This window comes from Corvus moneduloides, chromosome 7 (genome assembly GCF_009650955.1).
Source record: "Corvus moneduloides isolate bCorMon1 chromosome 7, bCorMon1.pri, whole genome shotgun sequence".
Classification (NCBI taxonomy): Eukaryota; Metazoa; Chordata; class Aves; order Passeriformes; family Corvidae; genus Corvus; species Corvus moneduloides.
This window is the reverse complement of record NC_045482.1, coordinates 34,328,033-34,347,650: the sequence shown is the minus strand read 5'-3', so window position 1 is coordinate 34,347,650 and position 19,618 is coordinate 34,328,033. Positions and strand designations below refer to the sequence as shown.

General features: G+C 40.8%; 1 protein-coding gene across 1 annotated transcript in view; it reads left to right on the top strand.

Moving 5' to 3' along the window:
* LOC116446613 (von Willebrand factor D and EGF domain-containing protein-like) overlaps nucleotides 1-19,618 on the top strand; it is a 170,525-nt gene that overhangs the window by 59,438 nt on the left and 91,469 nt on the right. The window contains exons 7-11 of the mRNA XM_032114757.1: nucleotides 2,472-2,689; nucleotides 5,723-5,796; nucleotides 11,567-11,837; nucleotides 14,771-14,949; nucleotides 18,482-19,410. Coding sequence (XP_031970648.1) covers nucleotides 2,472-2,689; nucleotides 5,723-5,796; nucleotides 11,567-11,837; nucleotides 14,771-14,949; nucleotides 18,482-19,410 — 1,671 coding nt within the window. The remainder of the gene's footprint in view (nucleotides 1-2,471; nucleotides 2,690-5,722; nucleotides 5,797-11,566; nucleotides 11,838-14,770; nucleotides 14,950-18,481; nucleotides 19,411-19,618) is intronic.

Here is a 19,618-nt window from a genome sequence, read left to right as displayed (position 1 = left end):
AGGATGTTGGGCTGGTGTGTGGTGGGAAATCCCCACAGACCCCAAGCAACTCAGACACTGACTGCTCTGAGGACCAGATGGGAACTAGTCCCAGTCAAGGCCGTTTGTTTAACTCACATTTCCTCATTTTAACTCACATTGACCAAGGCTTTCAGGATCTCCCTGACACCGAGAGCATGGAGCTCTCACATGGGGAGGCTGAGCTCAGCACATCGGGCTGAGACTGACCCCTCACCGAGGTCTCCTCCAGTCCCACAGTGTGCACTTGACTGGAAGAAACAGGACTTGCAGAAGCAGCTCTATTTTCAAGCTGTCAATGGACTTGATGTGTTGGTGCCAAGACGTGCCGAGAGGAAGGCACAACTCATCCAATTGCCTCATATTTGAAGGAAGTTGTCACTGAAGTGGAAAATTTCTGTTAGTTTCAATCAACTCATTTCTGCAGCTTAAACTAAACCCAGCTCTAGCCCTTGGTTGCTCCATCCTGAGGCTATTTCCTCAGTTGACACTTGGGCTGTTATCTATTGAGCTACCTATATATACTTAATGCTGAGTATCTGCTGCTGGGTGTCTGCACAACCACGTTTGCTTTGAGCCTTTTCTGTCTTTAGGGTCCATTAGTTTATTTGAAGGGACACTGCAGGCTTCTGAAAAATGTGTGCTGGCCACAGTGCTGGAAATTAAAAACAAAAACCATTTTAGCTGAGATTCGTTTATACTGAATAAATTAACTGACAAGCTGCTTGTCTGACTGAATCCATATAACTACACTGTTGTGCTAATTATGTAGGGAATAAGTGATAAGAAAGCTAATTACAAGCACAGAAATATCTCTCCAAGTTCAGACAATATCATAATGAATGCCAAGGCACAGCAGAGCCACTGGAGTTTGGCTTCTGTTAAGTTTATCGTTACTATTTTGACAAGATGATTTTCTTTGATTTTAAACTTTTGTTCTGGGTTGTGAGCACAGCTCAGGGGGCTGTAATGGCAATAACTATTCCTCATGGAAACCTCCAATTTAATTGAATCAAGAACCTTGAAAATGAGTCAGGACTTTTCTATAAGATGTGAGGAGAGGCAGCCTTTAAGGATTTGATATGAGAGATAATATGTCATTAATATCTGTAGATTTTAGTTCAGTTCCCATAGTACTGTACAGGGTTAATTTAAATTATATTTCATGAGATTTTTCCATAAGGGATAAGACACTGATTATTTGATTGTGTTAGAAATGCCGTCTTAAAATACTTTAATGCCATCTCTATAAATTATTAAGCAAGACTACAAATGAGAAGAATTATATGAAAATCACTTATTTTAATATCAGAAAATCAATATTTTCATCTCAGATTAATTTTATGGCCACCATTTCTAGAACCTGATTCTTATAAGATGATAATTAGTGGTCTGGGACAGAAAACTAAACGTTCCTCAAAAAAGGCTGTACGTCCTGATATCAGCAGTGAGATTCTGACTGGCTTCAGCAGGACCACAATTTCATTTTTCATCAGCCAAAGGATTCATGAAAGGTTGAGTGGCTTCTTGAGAAGCAAATACACACTGTATACAGTGCAGACCAGATGGCTCAGAACTAAATGCTATTGTAATTCAGTATGTGTAAGGGAAAACACACCTATGGAAATAAAAATTCAGGTTTGCCCTTTACCTGAGACCTCAGCAGGAAAGGTCAGGACCTGAGGGAAGCGGACACTGCCATTCTGGCTGCGTGTAGGGGTCTCTTTAGGAAAGACACGATGTGCAGTGCTATTGTCACACTGATTCAGTCACCACACATCATTTCCCTACCCACCACAGATGCTGACACAGCCAGTATCTCCATAGCTTATTATTTTTCCTCATTTTTTAGTGAATTTATCTGCACAGTACTTCTGTGAAGGATACAAAGACTATCATTGTTTTACAGACTGGGAAGCAAAACACCATAACCTAAGCCAAAAATACAAATACAGACCTGCTGCATTTGCTTTGCTGTCATGGATCCATAGTTCACTGAAAACTGACTCAAGAACCCTCCCTTTCCACATCAAAACACCTGTTTATTTTAAATTAAATAACTCCCAGCAGATACTTCCTTATATTCCAGACAGTGAAAGAGAAGTGTTTTCCAGAAACACAGATTCATCTCTTTCTTTGTCGTGAGAACTACTTGTCTTCATTCACTGGGCATGGACCCATAAAGATAACACTGTCATCCCAGAAATATTAGCACCTTGTGGAAAAATAGACAACACTGAGTTTTTAGTAAACTTAGGGGATAAAAAACGCAGCACAGTGAAGAGTGCAGAGGGATGCCAGATGCAGTCAGTCACAACTGCTTTCATGTAAAGCCCAGCTGGTTCCAAGGCATGTGTGTCCTGCACTGAGAGGCGTTTGTGTTGAACAGCACACAGGGTACGGGTGGCACTTCGGATAACTCCTGTCAGACTCTGTGCTCGTGTTCACTCCAGGCAGCCAGGTACCAGGGCCCCCAGACATCGCCCTCTCGGCCTGCCAGGTGGATCTGCTGCCAGAGCCTTGCTCGGGGAGCAGCTGTGCAGCAGCCACGGTGACAGTGACAGCCGTGACGGACTTCACGCAGGACGGCAACCGCGGCAGTCGCATCAGCGCCGAGCCAGTGGCAGCAAGAGATTTGCTCTGGAGGGCTTACACACCCAGGGATGTGAAGGTTAGGTCCTAAAATCAGTTGGAAAATGTGTCAAATCTAAATGAGAGGCTTTTCTTTTCTTTTTTTTTTTTCCTTTTCTTTTCCTTTTCTTTTTCTTTTTCTTTTTTTTTTTCCATATAATAAATAAACTTTTAGGGATGGTTGTCATAATGGTTTGTGTTGGAAGGGACCTTAAAGCTCATCCAATTCCACCCCCCTGCCACAGGCAGGGACAGCTTCCACTATCCCAGGTTGCACCAAGCCCTGTCCAACCTGGCCTTGGACACTTCCAGGGATCCAGGGGCAGCCACAGCTTCTCTGGGCATCCTGTGCCAGGGCCTTACCACCTTCACAATTAAGAATTTTTTCCTAATATCTAATCTAAACCTGCCCTCTGTCAGCAGAGTAAAGCAAAACAGTCACTTTATACACTAAGAAAATTAACATGGAATTCCTTGTGCTTTGGCAGATTTAGGCTTGATTATTAGTTAGCACATCAGTAAGGCCAAGAGCTGGAATACAGAGGTAACCAGGAGTGCTTCTGTCTGGAAAAGGGGAGAGGGAGAACATGGGTTAGGGAATGAGGGAGGGGGGAAACAGAGAGTTTGGAGAATATTTTCTGAAAAAGCAGAGGAAAGGCAGGGCCTCAGAAGTGAGGGAAGAGAAGGGGATTCAGTAGTGCTGTGTCCAGTTGGTGACTGTGCCAGAAATCACCAGGACACCTTTGACGACACACGAGGCTGCTCCATCTCTTCATTTATACTGCTACAAAATGTCCAAAATAAAAATAATAAGAAGCAATCAGGGAGGCAAGCCACACTTTCCCTGCAGAAAGCCTGGCCAAGGAAATGTGGTGAGCAGGGACCAGCCCTTTGTGTGTGAAGTTGTTTCAGGACTTCAGCTGGGAGGTTTGAGAGCTGTAGCCCCACCACCCCAGAGAATGAACCAGAGCACAGATTTGACAAAGCTAAATTTCTCAGAGCAGGGGCACATCCAAGTTGGCATATCTTAAGTAACTGAAAACACCCCCCAGTGAAATCCACAATTTCCCTGCCCTAATTTTTGTTGATTTTCTCATGAGAGAATGAGATTAAACTGGACCAAAAGAATTTTTGTCTTCAAAAGTAAAATGCCTAGCATGGATGTATAACCTTTCATCTCCAGAATTGGTGTCTTTCAAACTTTTTAAGATTCTTAAACCAGAAATTGCAGCTAATTCAGCATAGTGAGCTCACACACTCATATTTTTTCTTGAAATTACAAATGCTTTCATTAAAATATGAAGATGTATCAAGTGTGAAATTGACTTAATCAATTTTAATAATAAATTCCATTTATCTCAGTTAAAACTTGATCTATGGAAACATAATAGACATGACCTTCCCTCCCCCCCATTTTCCCGTTGCTGTTTTGCAGTTAATTGGAGGCCTTAATGTAACATAGTTCTTGCAACACAGCAAGAAAACGTCCAAGTGTTAAAATCCACATAACCTTTAGTCCTTCTGACTTGTTAAAATATTTTTGATTTATCTGAAATTTGAACAGAAATGGTGGCCAGAACATCCTGACACATCTAGACACCTGATAAAGAGGATTTCCTCAGCAAACTACTCCTGCCTTCAACCAGGAACTGGGTCTTCTGCTGACATCATTCAAGAAAGAGCAGAGGAGGAAGGGCCACATAGATTTGTTTGTGCTAAATTTTTGCTTAGAAAGTGTGAAGCTGTGTAGAAAATGGGAAAATTCTGAGACACTTCATCTCACACTGTAAATCCAAATGATACAACTGACCCCAGCTCAAAGAATTGTTAATTTTTTCAGTCCTCAAGACTATCACTCCAAAAGTTTGGTGTGCTAGACCCTGGTGGGCATCTAAGAAGTGTCTCTGTGCCATGGTTAAGGGGCATTTTGAAATATGGATGATGTATTGCTGCAGGTGAGGAACGTTGTCAGGAACTGAGGTTCTATATTCACCCTCTAATTCATTTATTTAATTTCACCCCTGTTCCCAAAAGCCAGGTTCTGCTTTGTCACTGAAAGACTGCACAGGGATATAGCAGCCATCCTTCTTCCCCGCTCCATGGATCCTGGTAGAACTAACTGAAGTGCACCTCTGGACTCCTCGTGGGCAAAGAGGGAGCAAAGAATTAACAGCCCTGGCCAAGAAATCAGTCTGGCAGGACAGAAAATGGAAAGCCATAACACTCCATCACTCCCACCAGTATGACTGGGAGTTCTTTGTATCGCAAACCGCTACACAACCCAGTCCTGCATTTTTGGCAACTGGACAGCAGAGTGCTCAACCATTAAAAAAACATCCTCTTGAGCAGACCTGGCAATGTGGGTCTAGCACTGCCTGAGATTCAGGTGTTACAGCTTCAGAGCCCTGCCTCTGGCTTCTGCAGGCACATCTGCTCCCTGCAGGGTACCAGAGCTCTCACAGCTCCTCTGCGACCCAGCTGGTGCCCGAGGAATCAAGGGGTGATGCAAATAAAATCTCTGTAGTAGATCCTTTCCTGTTTCACCCACATACCTAAAGCAGTCTGATTTGGAGCCTCATCATCAATATCTGATCAATAAGCATATCAAATCAATAAATCAGCCATTCAGATGCAGTAACAGGAAATCTGAGGTCAAATTAGGGGACAGGCAGCTACTACTATAACATGATAATGCTACTTAATTACAGCATACCTTTTTAACATACTTCAGGCATTAAAATTAGTACAATTTAATGAGCACTATTCTCCTGATAATTTCAGTGAACGATCTACTCCTTAGCAAAAAGTTTTAATAAAAAACTTCATCTTTTACCAGATAAAGGAAGACATTACAGCAGATGAACAGGAACACTATGAACTCCCTTACTGCCTATGATTAAACTCTGTTGTTTGAAAGCAAAGCCTATTTTGTCCCCATCCACAATCACGTTTCAGAAGTCAGATTGCAGTTTGTACTTAACCCATGAATCCTGCCCCTAATGTTTTGTGAGGAACAGTAATGAAGTAAAACTGCTGTGTAGACTGTATTCATTACACATTTCATTTTAACTAGGTCACAGTTCGAGACCTCCCAACAGGGAACTGCTACTCTTTCACTGATCCACACATTATCACATTTGATGGATGGTGAGTATTTTACTTTGAAATAATTTGGCTCAATTACTGCAGTTATCAGTTTCTGGATGTGGCATGCATTTGGGTTTACATTAGAATATCCAAAAAGCATTGAACAAGTTTGCTTACAATGAGGAATGTACTTCAACAACACACTTCCAGCTGTGTGTACTCCTTTTAACAAAAGGACTAAAAATGGGTTAATCTTTGTGAAGCACTGGGTTTGAGCCTGAATAATTTTTACAAGACAAAGGTCAGATTCCAAAATGTTCTTCAAACAGAACCATCACTTGAGAGGGTGTCTACAGCACATGTTAGTGACACATTATGTCACCAGAGCAGCACAGCACACAGGGACAGCCTGGTCCTTCCCAGGAGTTTAGCAACACCTGGTAAAAAGTCACTCACCAGAAGGATGCTCTTTATTTCTTGTACTTCCAGAGCTGGTTTATGCACAGCTGGAGTTGACAATCATAATCACAATCAAAAAAACCCATAAAGATGACTCTAATGTCTCAGATAAAAAAGTCCAGAAATTCTAAGTATCAAATATCAGGAGAAGAATGCAAAAATAAAGCTGTACATCCTCCTGTAGTGTTCAAATGTCCTTCTGTATTACCCAGCAATAAGCTGCTTAAAGACTTACTGAGCCAAAGTGGTGCCTTTGTGTTTCACAGCCTGAATTGTACAGAAATTTTCCTTGTTCAACTCCCCTAATCATTCAGGAATCTATTTATCCCAGCTAATTGACATCACTGAAAGTTTTTAAAATTTTCACCTGGCATGTTTGATCCAGAGTTGCAAATATTTCAGATGGCATTCCAAGTTTGTCACTCTGCCGTTAACCTCCTGGTGGCAGACAATGACTTTGGGTGCACAATGGCCACAGGGGCTCAGCAGGTGTGATTTTCTGATATTCTGATATCCTGCTATCCCAATTTCAGACCAACATTCTCTGGAGGTGGCATCTGAAATGATGTCAAAGCTGGAAAAATCTGTTGATGAAATGTGAGTAAGAAAGGCAGTGACTCCATTAAAGGTTATATGTCTGCTTCTAACAAAGATTTCACCTAAATTAGGCAGTCTGAGACAGGAGATTATGTCTGCTCATCCATGGCTTCCCACTCCTTCTGCTTTGCTGAACAGCATTTAAATGTGGCCAGGAACTGGTTTCATACAAGTTTGGGTGCTTTTCTTGCTTTAGAAACTTCATTAGAGCTGCAAGAAGTCCAAAGATATTCCCATGCCTCGTGTAGCTGCAATTATTTCAACTCTGGGATATTAAACTAGATCAGAGCATTATTTCAAACTTCTCTATACATTTATATTCTAAAATATTCCCTTTTGATTTAGGGCCGAGAATGGAGAGTGATCTGTCAGATTGTTGTGTTTAGGGAGTAATAAATAGCTGAGAAGTGCCTCTTGGAATGGCAACACTCTTCCAGCCATGTAGCACATTTTTACATTGCTTCCATGGAAAAAAAAGGCCTAAAATTAAAGAAAGCAATTTTGTTTGAATAATTCATTTTTTTAAACCTATTGTTGATAGCACACAGAATTGCTTCTGAGCAATTTATGCCCTATTTTAACACAGGGAGTTTGGAAAAGCCCATCCTTCTGTGTCATCCTGCCTCAGAGTCACACAGCCTCGAAAGAGAAAGACCCCAGGAATAGTTTGGCCCCTCAAAAACTCCACGTTTTTCCTTGTGGACAGACATTCATTACTGCTCTGTCCAGTGCAGCTTTAAATGAGCCACGTTGATGGGGCTTCGTCCATCTCAGTAACTAGGTTATTTCCCTAAGATGTATCACTTCTTGATATTCAGCCAAGTTCCTTACCCATCATTTCACAGTCCCATTACTCCTACTTATATTCCCATTTATTATTGTAAATAATTTCTCTTTCAATTATTATAATGACTATGCTACCTTATTACACATCAGTTAAGGAACTTCTCTGACTGCCTATCCAAAAAAAATGTTACCACCCTAGCAAATGATTTTAAAGCTCTGTATTTAATGAGTGGGGAATGCAATTCCTGCTTCTGTCTTGTGCAAAACTATAATCTGAAGGCAAAGGCCGATGTAGAGGTCTGGAAGTGAAACATTCCCCTTTTTTCATGGAAAGGAATGTGGTGGGAAAATGTGTTTGAAATGAGAACTTTTTTCTGGTTTCAAGTTTACGTGAAAATCATTAAAAATTTAAAATTTAACTTAAATAAAGATATTTATTTGAATAAATTTGGAAAATTGAAAAGTGCTATAAAAATCAAAAGACTGGAAGCATTTTTCTCATTGGCAGTAAAATTTTCTTACTGAAACGGCCACTTGCAATGTGTTTTGTAACTTCTTTTGTGATGTTTCCAGTGTTTTTAATTTGACATAGTGAGCTCACATTACATCTGAGGTAGTTAGCTATTCATTAGATAACTGAAATACCCAACTCCTACTCCTTAATAACACTCCCCTTTGCTGTGCCTCCTGCTAATATATGTCTGTAGGAATATTTATCTTGTAATCTTTTCATTCTTTTCACCAAAGGCAGTGACTGAAAATCAAAGAAGAATGTGTCATATTTTACAGCATGAGCACAATCAATTTGTGTATATTGGAGCGTAGATGTGAAATAACGTTAATTATACCAGCTAAAACCCAGAGAGAGCACTTCCTTTTATAGCAAAGTACCTTCTAAATTAAACAAATGTGAAAGCCTGGTAAAGCAAAAGTATAGCCCTCATTACTGGTTATGGCACATTATAAATATAAAAGCTTTTCATGCCATAAATTGCAGATTCTTAAATATGAAGTATTAGCTTAAAACTAAATATGCAGAAAATCTTTTTAGGGCAAAGTAAAAAGGGGGATTTTTTTTTGATTGGGGAACTATATACATCATCTATGTTATTTTGCATTTTGCCTTACCAAAAAAAGGTTAAAAGATTTTTCAGATTTCTCAAACATTTACATCAATCCACATTATCCCATCAATATTATCACCAAGGCAATGGCACCATTTGCTGGTTGGCTTTAATGACTTTCATCATAGGAGCCCACAACAAGTCCTGGCCATGAGTAGCCCTGCCAGGTGCTGGGTTTTTGACAGTCTGCAGCAGTTTAGTTGTCCCCAGGCATCCAGTGACTGCTGAATGTAACACAACATCTGCTCTGAGAACAACATGATGGGATGAACGCTCTGACAGCAGAGAATGTCTTTCAGCATCACCCCGACCTTCGTAGGCTCATGAAATAGTTCTTAATAGCAAGAAAAGAAGGAGCCTGGAGGGTCATGTCAACAAATCAAATCATCTGGTGGCAAAGCTGTGCTGGAAAATCTTCAGGAACAGCCACAATAAACACTGAATTAATACAAAGGTGAAGTGTAGCTTGGTGAAGAGTAAGTGCAGTGTGAGTTAACCTAACACTACTAGTAGTAGTTGTTTACATGCATCTGTCTTCCCTTCTGTCCCTCTCTTATGATTAACCAACAGAAATTATTCCTATAGAATCTCACTGCCATAACCAAACACTCAGGAATGTTTTATAAGTTTTGGATAAAGAGCATAACTCAAGCCATGACTTCATGCAGGGACAAGAACTTGCTTCACCCCTTTGAAAACAACCCAAGCACACAGAGGGGGAAGGAGGGAACCCCTTTTCACCCAGTCTATCCATAGCTGCAGACTATTAGGGAAGCAGGATGGGGAAGAGCACTGCGAAGGGAGATTTAGACACAAACAATGGTGCCTGGTCCACAAGGAACACACAGAACTCCCTCATGCAAGAGCTGCACTAAGTCTACTTCAGGCATTTAGTGCCACAGGCACCTTCTCCAATGTCGTCCAAAGAATCATTATCACAATTACAGTTGTATAAACATCACAGAAGTTTACCTGACTACGTCCAATTATCCATTCAACTGATTCAAAGGTGCCTGACAGCTCTAATTTAGGCACGGTGCAGGTTCGTTATGTGCTATGCAATCTATGCCATGACTTAATTGAAGCACTCGGAGTGACTTCCAGGAGGGTTGGATTGGGTCCACTGTCAGTGATTATTAAGCAATAAATAGCTCTCCTGACTGCAATGGCATTTATATGCATATGCAAATGCGAAGCCTTCTTCACCAGACAGAGATGATTAGTCTGGGTACAGCCAGTCTGATGCCTTGTTTTCCATCAGCCTCCCTAAACACCTCTCCTTCCAAGTTGATCCTGTGGAAGGAAACTCTGGAAGGTGCTCTCATAAAATATCCTCTCTCCTTTTTCTCCCCTGCAAAGATGTCCAAATGGAGCAGTACTTGATGTTTAAAGAGATTATCTATTTTTTTTATGTTGTCCTTAGTTTTGATCCATCTTAGCAGCACCACCCAAGCAGTCTACTACAGGATTTATGTACCTAATTACAAAATAGGATGAGACAGAACCATTCAAACTCTTATCACTTTATGGCCAACTTGACTAAGTTTTTCAAGATGAAGGATAAAGTCAGATGTGTTTTCTATCAGAGAAAAGCAGCTGGAGTTTCAGTTTTTACTGTCTTTTTAGCTACAAAGTTTTCTATAGCTTTTATTCCGAGGAGAAACAAAGTGTAGAAACATACATGTGACAATGTCACAGTTCTCAAGCCATTTGTTCCTTTGCATGAGAAACATTAATGGCCTGAAAAAATATTGATGTTTGTATGGCATTGCTTAAAAAATAATCCTGTTATTTAGCAGAAGCATTTTATACATTCCTTTTTATGTTTTTGTCTAAATTGTAGAAAAGAATAAAGTTTATTGTTATAAGCCTATAGTTTAGTTTCCATATTACTTAATTTCATAAAAATTATGTTTAAAACTAATCACAGTGCCTTAAAAGAAAGCAGAATAATCCATTGTTTTTAAAGATGGAAGCTGTTGGTTTATAGGGAGAAAACGTCAACAATATATATTAAGTATATGGCTACTGTTTTCTTTTATATAACATATTATAATAAAATAGAGTGAGAATAAGACAAGTTTATGGAGTGAGAGCACAAAGAACAAGCAGAAGAGGGTCCTCTCACAGGCATCTGTTGTGGAAACCCCAGAGGCTCCAGATGGCTCATGTAGAGGCCAAACCCTTGCAAAGTTATTAAAGTTATCCTGCTTTTGTCCTCACTCAGATGGAGCAGGGACATTCCTTACAGAAAAGAATGAAAGTCCTAAATTGTTCCCTGCGCTGGCTTGTGCTGATTGCCAATCCATTGAGTGGGAAAGTTGTGCTTACGGGGAAGCATTGAGGGCACGGACAAACTTCATTTTAGCAGGCTTTCAGTAGAATCCCAGATTTTCCCAGGAAACCTTTACCTAGCCACAGCCAGACTTGTAAAATTTGGTGATTAGTCACAGAAAAGGTTATTTGAGCACTGATTTCCCTTTGAAGAACATCATGCTCTAAAAGCATCCAGTTAGAACCAAAACATATTTATTAAGACCTAGAGGGAGGAACTTCTTTGCTTTTGCTTTATATCAAATGTTTATCCTTTTTATCCATGCCCATTGCCATGACAGCAGCTGGGACACAAATCCCACTTTTCACAGGAATTCTTAGGCACTTCCAGCTAACAACTGCAGCAGTGTTCCCTTGGATACAGAGCCAGAGAAACCCTTCCCCCGTGTGGACTTTTCCCTCCTTTAAGGCCAGCCACCTCACTGGTGTAATTAAGAAGTGTTTCTGTACAAGCACCAACAAACAACTGGCACAGGTGGATGCTCAGGGCCTCTAACCCTCTCTGGTTTTCTTTCTTTGTGGCTGTTTAGGCGCTATGACAACTATAAAATCGGGACGTTCCTGCTGTGCCGCAGCGAGTCGCGGGTGTTCGAGGTGCACGTCCGGCAGTGGGATTGCGGCGGCCACCGCTCTGCCACCACCTGTAATTGTGGCGTAGCTGCACAAGAAGGGGGTGACATCGTGGTGCTGGACACCTGCAATGGCCACTTTCAGGACAGCAGGCCCCATCTGACTATCAAAAGCACCGAGGCATTGCCACGAGTCAAAATCCTGAAGTCTTATGGAGGCAGGAAGATAACAGTACGTGCGTGGATGGTTGAGCGCTCTTGTGGCAGTTGTGCTTTAAAAACACACGTTTAATATTTCTGAATGATTAATGAAGTTGCTACAAAAATATCTGAAGCCATCAGAGTGCCTGCAGCCAAGTGTACCGCAAAACGAGAGGCAGGGAAGTAGCTGGTTAAAGTGTTGGTTTAACAAAATGTAAAACAAAACAAAACAAATACCTCTGGAAATTTCTTGGCAACACAGCAGAGCTCTGATAGCGCTACTTACTCTCTGCAGCACGGCAGCCCACTCCCTGTTTGCTTATGCCAGGCACTACCCAACCACATCACATAAAGCAAATTTCTTTGCAGAGCTCAAGATATAAATATTCAAGGAGAGATCGCAGGTAGCAGGATAATGGAGTTTCAGAGTGGAGCAGTAAGACACTATTAGTCAGATCCAGAGAGCCCCCAAAAGCTATGAAAATGGGCTGTAAATGTGCAACATTTGGTGTAACATAAAGCATTTGCCTAAAAAAATATATGGCCACAACTTACTTTGCATAAGTTTTGCTTATCCACACTAATCCACTGAAATCACTTGAAAAATAAGAGCAGGTTGCACCAGGGGTTTTGGTAAGGAACAGAGCTGCAAATTATGGCCAAGAAGATAATTTCATCCTAGAGTTGTATCATCAAGATTCATTGCCATGAAATGTTTTGGATGAAGATCGATCCACAGCAGAGCCAGAATGATGCAGGAAGTGCCTGTGCTTGGCTCTCCTTGTGGTCTCGCTCAGAATAGACCTCAGGAAGGTAGTAATTGAAAGTCTGTTAATTATAGAATAGAGAAAAAGAAGGAATCAAGCTGTCATTTCTTTTTGCAACTGAATGCAATATAATTACTGCTTTATTACTAGGATAATCTTAGCAAGGAATCACCACTCTCATTTACACCTGAGGTAAGACTCGGGGAAACAAATCAGAGCAGACTGGGGACACAACATGAATCCTGCTCTGATCTGAGTGGGAATCTACAGGAACTGTGGAGCAGTGAACAGGATCCCTGAGCACACCACCGAGTATGGTGCATCCCAATTCTCCCAGTACTTGTCCATCATTATCCTCATGCAGCTCAGGAACCGGGTCCTCTGGCTCCCATGACATCTAAGGGGGTTTGGAATGGGGTTAGGTCATAAAAAGTGGCTGCTTTCAGGAGCCAGTAAATATCTCTGCAAACTGAGATCTCAAAAATGCTTCTTTGAAGCCTCAATTAGCAGCATTAAATCCAGGTGGGATGCATTTCCCGGGGCAGCAGGAAACGATAGGGTTAGAGCCCTCCAAACTCCCAAATTAAATCCACACATGGAAATATTAATCTGGACAGCACAGAAGACTGAACAGCTCATGCAGTTCTGACTGCAAGGGTTTGACACGCAGCCCTGCAGGAAATGCTCCTCTCTGCAGTAAAGCATGTGATTAGAAGACATTGCTTATGTGAGGAAGAAAAACAAATTCTATCCAGGATTCTGTCAACTGCAGTTCTCCTGCTCCACCTAGTAAACCACCAGGAAAAGCTAACTCATCAGGCAAGTTGAGCTTTATGTTGGGGAATCCCTGGGGTCTTTTTAAAACCACCTTGATAAGTGAAACATTAGGTACAGCCAAAGTGAAGGGACAGCGAAGAACTTCTGAGGTGTTCAAAGTACTGGATGTATATGATGATTTCTATTACTCCCCAAGGCCAAAAATCTTTGGGAAAAAAAAATGCTTTAAATAAAACACAGAGGGCCTGAGTTCCCAGTGTTCCCAGCTGTCCTTGCAATCAGTGGCACTGTGCTGTTGGGCTCATGGAGGGTTGCTCAAAAAGTATTCCCATGCCTGAAGTAATGGAGAACTAAAATGGTCAGGATTATAATTTAGTGAGGCCAATATGTAAACTCTGGATTCAACCACAAGAATAAAAATATGATCTTGATACTCCTTCACAGATATGAGTAGATTTGATAGGGAGGAACTTCAAAGGAACCAGAAAATCCCCACCAAAATAAAGGAAAGCAAAGGACATTATTTGGATAAATAAATTGTATTTTGGCAGGGGCCACTTAAAAAAGGAAAATAATTATTTTGAAATTATTTTGATGAGATGTTTACAACTCTTTAATGTACTTTATAGAGTAACTGAAAATGTTTAATTTTGGATAAAAAGAAAGTATTAAGGTTACTTATCAGGATAGTATGTTCCTGCTCCCTCTCCTGGCTCATACAATTTTCAAATAATTTTCTTTTACCTGTAAAAATGAAGCAAAAATACCTATATATTTCAGTTGAACAGATATTTTCTTTTTGCTTTTTTTTCCTTTTTATTATTTGGTTAGTAAACCAATCTGAAAAATCCATTATCCACACATTTACTTCTTGTTTTGAACCCTTCCAGCTTTTTTTTCTTTTAAAGGTCAGTGTAAGCCTACCACTACCCCTTTAATGAGAAAATTGCTTTATCCACTTTAAAACACAATCACTTTCTGGGTAATCAGGCATTGGAAAATGAAACGATTCTTCAGAAGGAAGAAAGCTGGTTTTCAATCTTGGCAGTTTATCTAAAAAAAATTATTTCCCAGGCAAAGACACAAGGGTGGCTTTATTGTCATGGAAGTCGCTTCAAAAATTATCTGGTAACTTACCACTGGGAAAACTTCAATGGATGCAATTATGAATTTAAAAAGAAAGTACTCGTGCAGTTATATATTTATGTAACGCTATCAGATATTAATGCCATGGAATCTGAAAGCAAGCTAAATAATAGCACAAATAAATATTTACAGTGTTCCTAAGTGATCTTAAATTACCTCTGCCATCACTAACGTCCTGCTTTGATATTTTCATTTATGGAAAGAGATGGTTTTTATTGCATAAAAAGCTTGGTAAGAGCTTCAATTCACTGGGGTTTTTTTCCTGCCTCTTCAGATCCTGTTCCCTTCAGGAGCGTTTGTTCGAGCAGACATGAGCGAGTGGGGAATGGGTGTGACAGTGAGGACACCGGGCAGGGACTTCAACAGCACCCGGGGTTTGTGTGGCCTCTTTGACGGGATCACTCACAACGACCTCAGCAATGCGCCCGAGGAAGACTTCATAGAGGAGTGGAGGTACAAAGCCAGAGAGATCCCACCCAGGAGATGCTCTTAGCAATGTTTCAAATGGTCTTGATGGGTTTATTTCATTACAGACTCCCCTAATGACGTGACAGAGAGATCTGCTTAACCTAAGGGAGAAGCCTGGAGACCCCTTTCCATCCCAGCAGCACAGGAGCTTAATTTTCAGTCAGCACAAAACACATCAGCAGTTACCAAGAGAGAAGTTTTATATTCACAAGTGATGTCATGTTAACACCTGTGTTAAGATCCCTCTCAGCTGTTAAAAAAAATGCAGTTCTCACCCACACTTGAAAATGTAGATAGCTGACAATAGGGATTAATTAAGGGTTTCGTATTTCCCTTGTTCTTTTATTCCTGAACACTAATTACAATATGTGAGTATAGATTAAATGTTACATTTTGACAAAGTGTGGTAATATATATACCATGCTAAAACTTAATATCAACTCTACTAATGATGACAGTGAGCTCTGAAAACTTGTACTTTCTGGGACACATGGTCTGGAAACAGAGCCAGGAGTCTGGCTCTCTGACATCTCCCTGTCACTGTCCCTGTCCCTATCCTTACTCCTGTCTCTATCCCCACCCCACATTTTAGTTGCTGAACTTCAAACATGCCTAACAGGTGTTCCTAAAACCAAAATGGATTTGCTTGTGTAATCTGGTTTGTGAAGTAAGGAAAAAGAAGGCAAAACACTGTAACATAGCACTTTTTCTGTGCATGGGAACTCAGCACAATCCTATAGGAAAAATGAATTTTTATACCTCTTGCACTTCAGAAAATAAACAAACACTTCTGCCATATTCTAGTTCTATTCAGTGGTCTAAGTAATGGCTACCTAATGTCTATTTTGACCTTTCATTACAAATTGTACTACTTAGAATTCAACTGCCATCATTAACATCCTAATAATGCGACAACCACTCAGAGATTGCTTCTGGGAAGGCAGATGGAGAAATAGCTTGGTGCAAGAACCAACCAATAGCTCACTACCCAACAAAAAGGGCTAAAAATGTCCTTAGGAGAACCTGTTCAAAGCAAGTTTGTTGAAAGAGCTGAAGCCAAAGCCCGATACAAAGGAATTTACTTATAAAGCACTGAGGAGTTGTGTAGGGCTCAGCTCCACATGATGGAGATAGAAGACAGGAGGAGCTCCTGCTAAGTGAGAAGGGCAAGGAGAGGTGGTGAGTTTCATCTTGCAGTACTCCCAAGGATGGATTCTCAAGGACCCTTCAGAACCTGGTTAAAAAAACAAACAAGCAGAGAAAATAAGGTCACCTCCAGAGGAGACTGGATCATTCTGTGATCCACTCATGGAGAAATGGCACAGTAAAAACAAAAGCTAGAGGGTGATTTTTCTGCTGCTGTTTTTAATCTCATTTTAAATAACCCTGAAAGCATGCTAGGTTTTCTCCAGCACCTGAAGCTAGTCTGAGTGCCCACCATCTGGCAGTTCGGAGCTTTCCCTGGCTCCCACCTCTCTCAAGCAGCTGCAGGGCTCTGCATGCACAGATCAGTTTTACACACCAGCTTTCCAACACAACTTTTCAACAATAAAACAACATCAGAGCTTCCCAGCCATTAAGTAGCAACCAGAGAAGAGATGAATTTTAAAACATGTGATTTAAGCAGGCGAAATAAAATTTTCAAACATTTAAAAATATACCAAGAAACTGTCAGAAATGCTGTGAATTTTAGACACTTCCTCTATAATAGCATCCAACTCAGTTTGAAAAACTTGGTTTTAGTTCTTCCTGGATTATAGTGGGTGACTCAGAGGAGTGATAGTCTGGTCATCTCATGCAGGGGACAGAGGGCACATCCGAGCTCACTGAGGAGCTGTTGGTATGGGTATGGCTGTGAGGAAGGATGAGGTTTCCGTTCTTTCCACACCACACACCCCTGCTCTGCTGACAGGGGTGACTGAAAGAAGGTAACTAGTTTCATGTAGGATTAACAGAGGATTTTGTTTCAATAAAATATCAAGGCAGAAGAGTTTCATTTTACTAAATTTTCATTTGTGTGTTAGGTTTCTGTCCAGATTCTGGACCAGTTTATGTGGTTCATTTTATTTGTTTATTAAATAAATTATATTTACCCTACACTCTAGTTTAGGCAGTATTATATCAAAGGAGGTGCTACTGCTGCCTTAGCCTAGGTTTAAATTTGATGATGAGTCAGGGAAGCTTCAGGAGCAGATAACCCCTCTATTAGAGCCAGAGGAATGGAGCGTGAAGGACACTCATTCCGACACTAAAATGTGTTGTGCAAAGGACAGCTCTCTCAATCATCAAAAATGGTTTATTTTCCTAGACTCTAGGAAAGTGCAGAACAGCTTGTGCATTTCCATCAGCATGAAAACCATCCTTTTGTCTCATACTGTATCCTGCTGAGCCCACACTTTGGGCAAAATGGTTCCATAAATGTTTGTGCTCATGTTTCAGGAGGAGAAATAGGTTAATCTGCCAGCGTCACTGAGATGTTCTACTTAAAAGTTATGATTGTGTCAATGATCAAAATAGTAATATCAGATATGCCATTTTAAATCTATTTGTAAAACATGGATAAAGACAATTATGGTTTCCAACAGTATCTAGTGTTTGGCTCCAACATGTTGGCGAATGCTTTCACTTTCCTGAAACCTCAGCATTCTGGCTGCAAGACAAAATTAATGCCAAAATAATTTAAAATTTTGGTTCTATTTCAAATTTGTCTGGTAATGACATGCTGCCAAATACTGGGACAAGAACCATATCCTTTTCTATAAAGCTCTAGGATTCCTTTTGTGCTGCACAAATAAGGTCAATAAGAGATACGAGATCTCTGAAGAAACTTGAATCATGGCTGTCTATTCAAACTGAACTCTCTAGAAGTTCATCCATCATTAAAGCTAAATTTAAAAAGGGGAAGAGAATAATCTCAGCTTATATGATAGCCTAGCCCTATGGTCAGTAGAAAACTGCTTTGTGTTGAAAGAAAAAATCAAAGAAAACTCCAATAGAAGACAAGAATGAAGTATACAAAAAAAAGGAAAAAAATACATTTAAAAGAAAAAAGTTAACAATCCACATCTTAGACGAACTATTGATACAGAGAGAACAGGCACACAGATAAAGATGATTTTCATAATATAGGATTTGAAACAAATATGACTTTTTTGTCATTCTCCAAGAGTTTTCTGGGTCACCCAGGGACAAATCCAAGGCTTTATTTAATGTGTAATACACAAAGGGTAACCTGCACCTCAGAGAAGTTCTGCAAATAGAAGTCAAGCAGTTAGGCAACGCTCCAGCAAACCACTTAAACATCTGGTTCTAAAATGTCTCCATGAAGACAGGAGAACTCAAGAAGGGCAGTACAAAACTGACTAAAGAAAACAGATTAAACTTAAGCATTTTCTTAAATATCTTGTAGATTGGGAATTCACCCTTACCCCAGCCTCAGGGAAAGAAAGTTTCCTTGTATGATAGACTAATCTGTTGAAAGTTTTCTCCCTCTAACCCCTTCCTATTTTTAAATCAGAATTCCTCCAGGGAAGAGTTTATTTGACAAGAGTCCAGCACCTTCCAAGAGGAAGCAAAGGAAAAGTTTCTGCAGGTGTCAAAAGGGGAGCACCAAGCCTGTGCCTGTGGTAAACATAAAAAATTCCTTTCAGACTCCTTCCCCTCAGCCCTCTGGCTGCCATCACGACCATGTGGATCACAGCTCTGCAATCCCATATCTGGATGTTACATCTGAGTTTGTCACTCACACAGAAACAGAGTCATCTTTGAGAAAAGATGGGAAACCACCGACCAAGCCTTTTGGTCAAAGATATTTGTCTAAATCAGCCCGAAAACGAAGAAGCCCCGAGGTCTGGCTAAAGCCCCTCACACACAATGTTTCCACGAATAGCAACAGTTCCACTGGCTCTACCAAACCAACAAGAGACCAAAGGAAAGCAAAAAGGCAGGACAAGTACTATGAATATTCATCCTTTCACCCATTGCGTGGCCCAACCCAGAGAGACCCAGAGAGCTTTGCATATTTTTTCCCTGAGGACTACTTTGAAGGGGTTCGGATGAAATTTCCACTCTCATGGCCCACTCCCAATGGCCTGACTGCCACCAAAGCTCTGGAGATTTGCCACCAAATTCTTGCAAATTCCACCATTGGCTTGGTGTGTAAAGGCCTCCTTGGAAAACATCTGGATGAGGCAATTGATATTTGCCTTTTGGACCTGCAGCTCAAAGATAATGTGGCTTGGGTGAGGGCACTGATAGCCCTTCTGGAAAATGAATGCGAAAGGAGAGTGCTAGGAAGCAGAAACGGAGTGTTCCCTGTTGGAAACCAGGAGGAAATCCTCACCGCTCTCCGGTGTCCTGCGCGCTGCAGCAGCCACGGACACTGCACGGAACTGGGCTGCCAGTGCTTTGAAGGCCACAGCTCCTACGACTGCAGTGTTGCCACAAGTAAGTAAAGCATTCTTTCCATATTGGAATTATTACGTAGAACATCTGCACAGAGTTGTTTGCTCTTCAAGCAGTGCTACCAGTAAGGTATTTGATGAATTAGTAATCAGGTTTTGACCTTGAAGAGCCGATCAAAATATCTGGTTGGCTGGTCCTTCACTTTTTTGCCTCAGTAACTTTTTAAAAATGGATTTTACAAGCCCCTTAG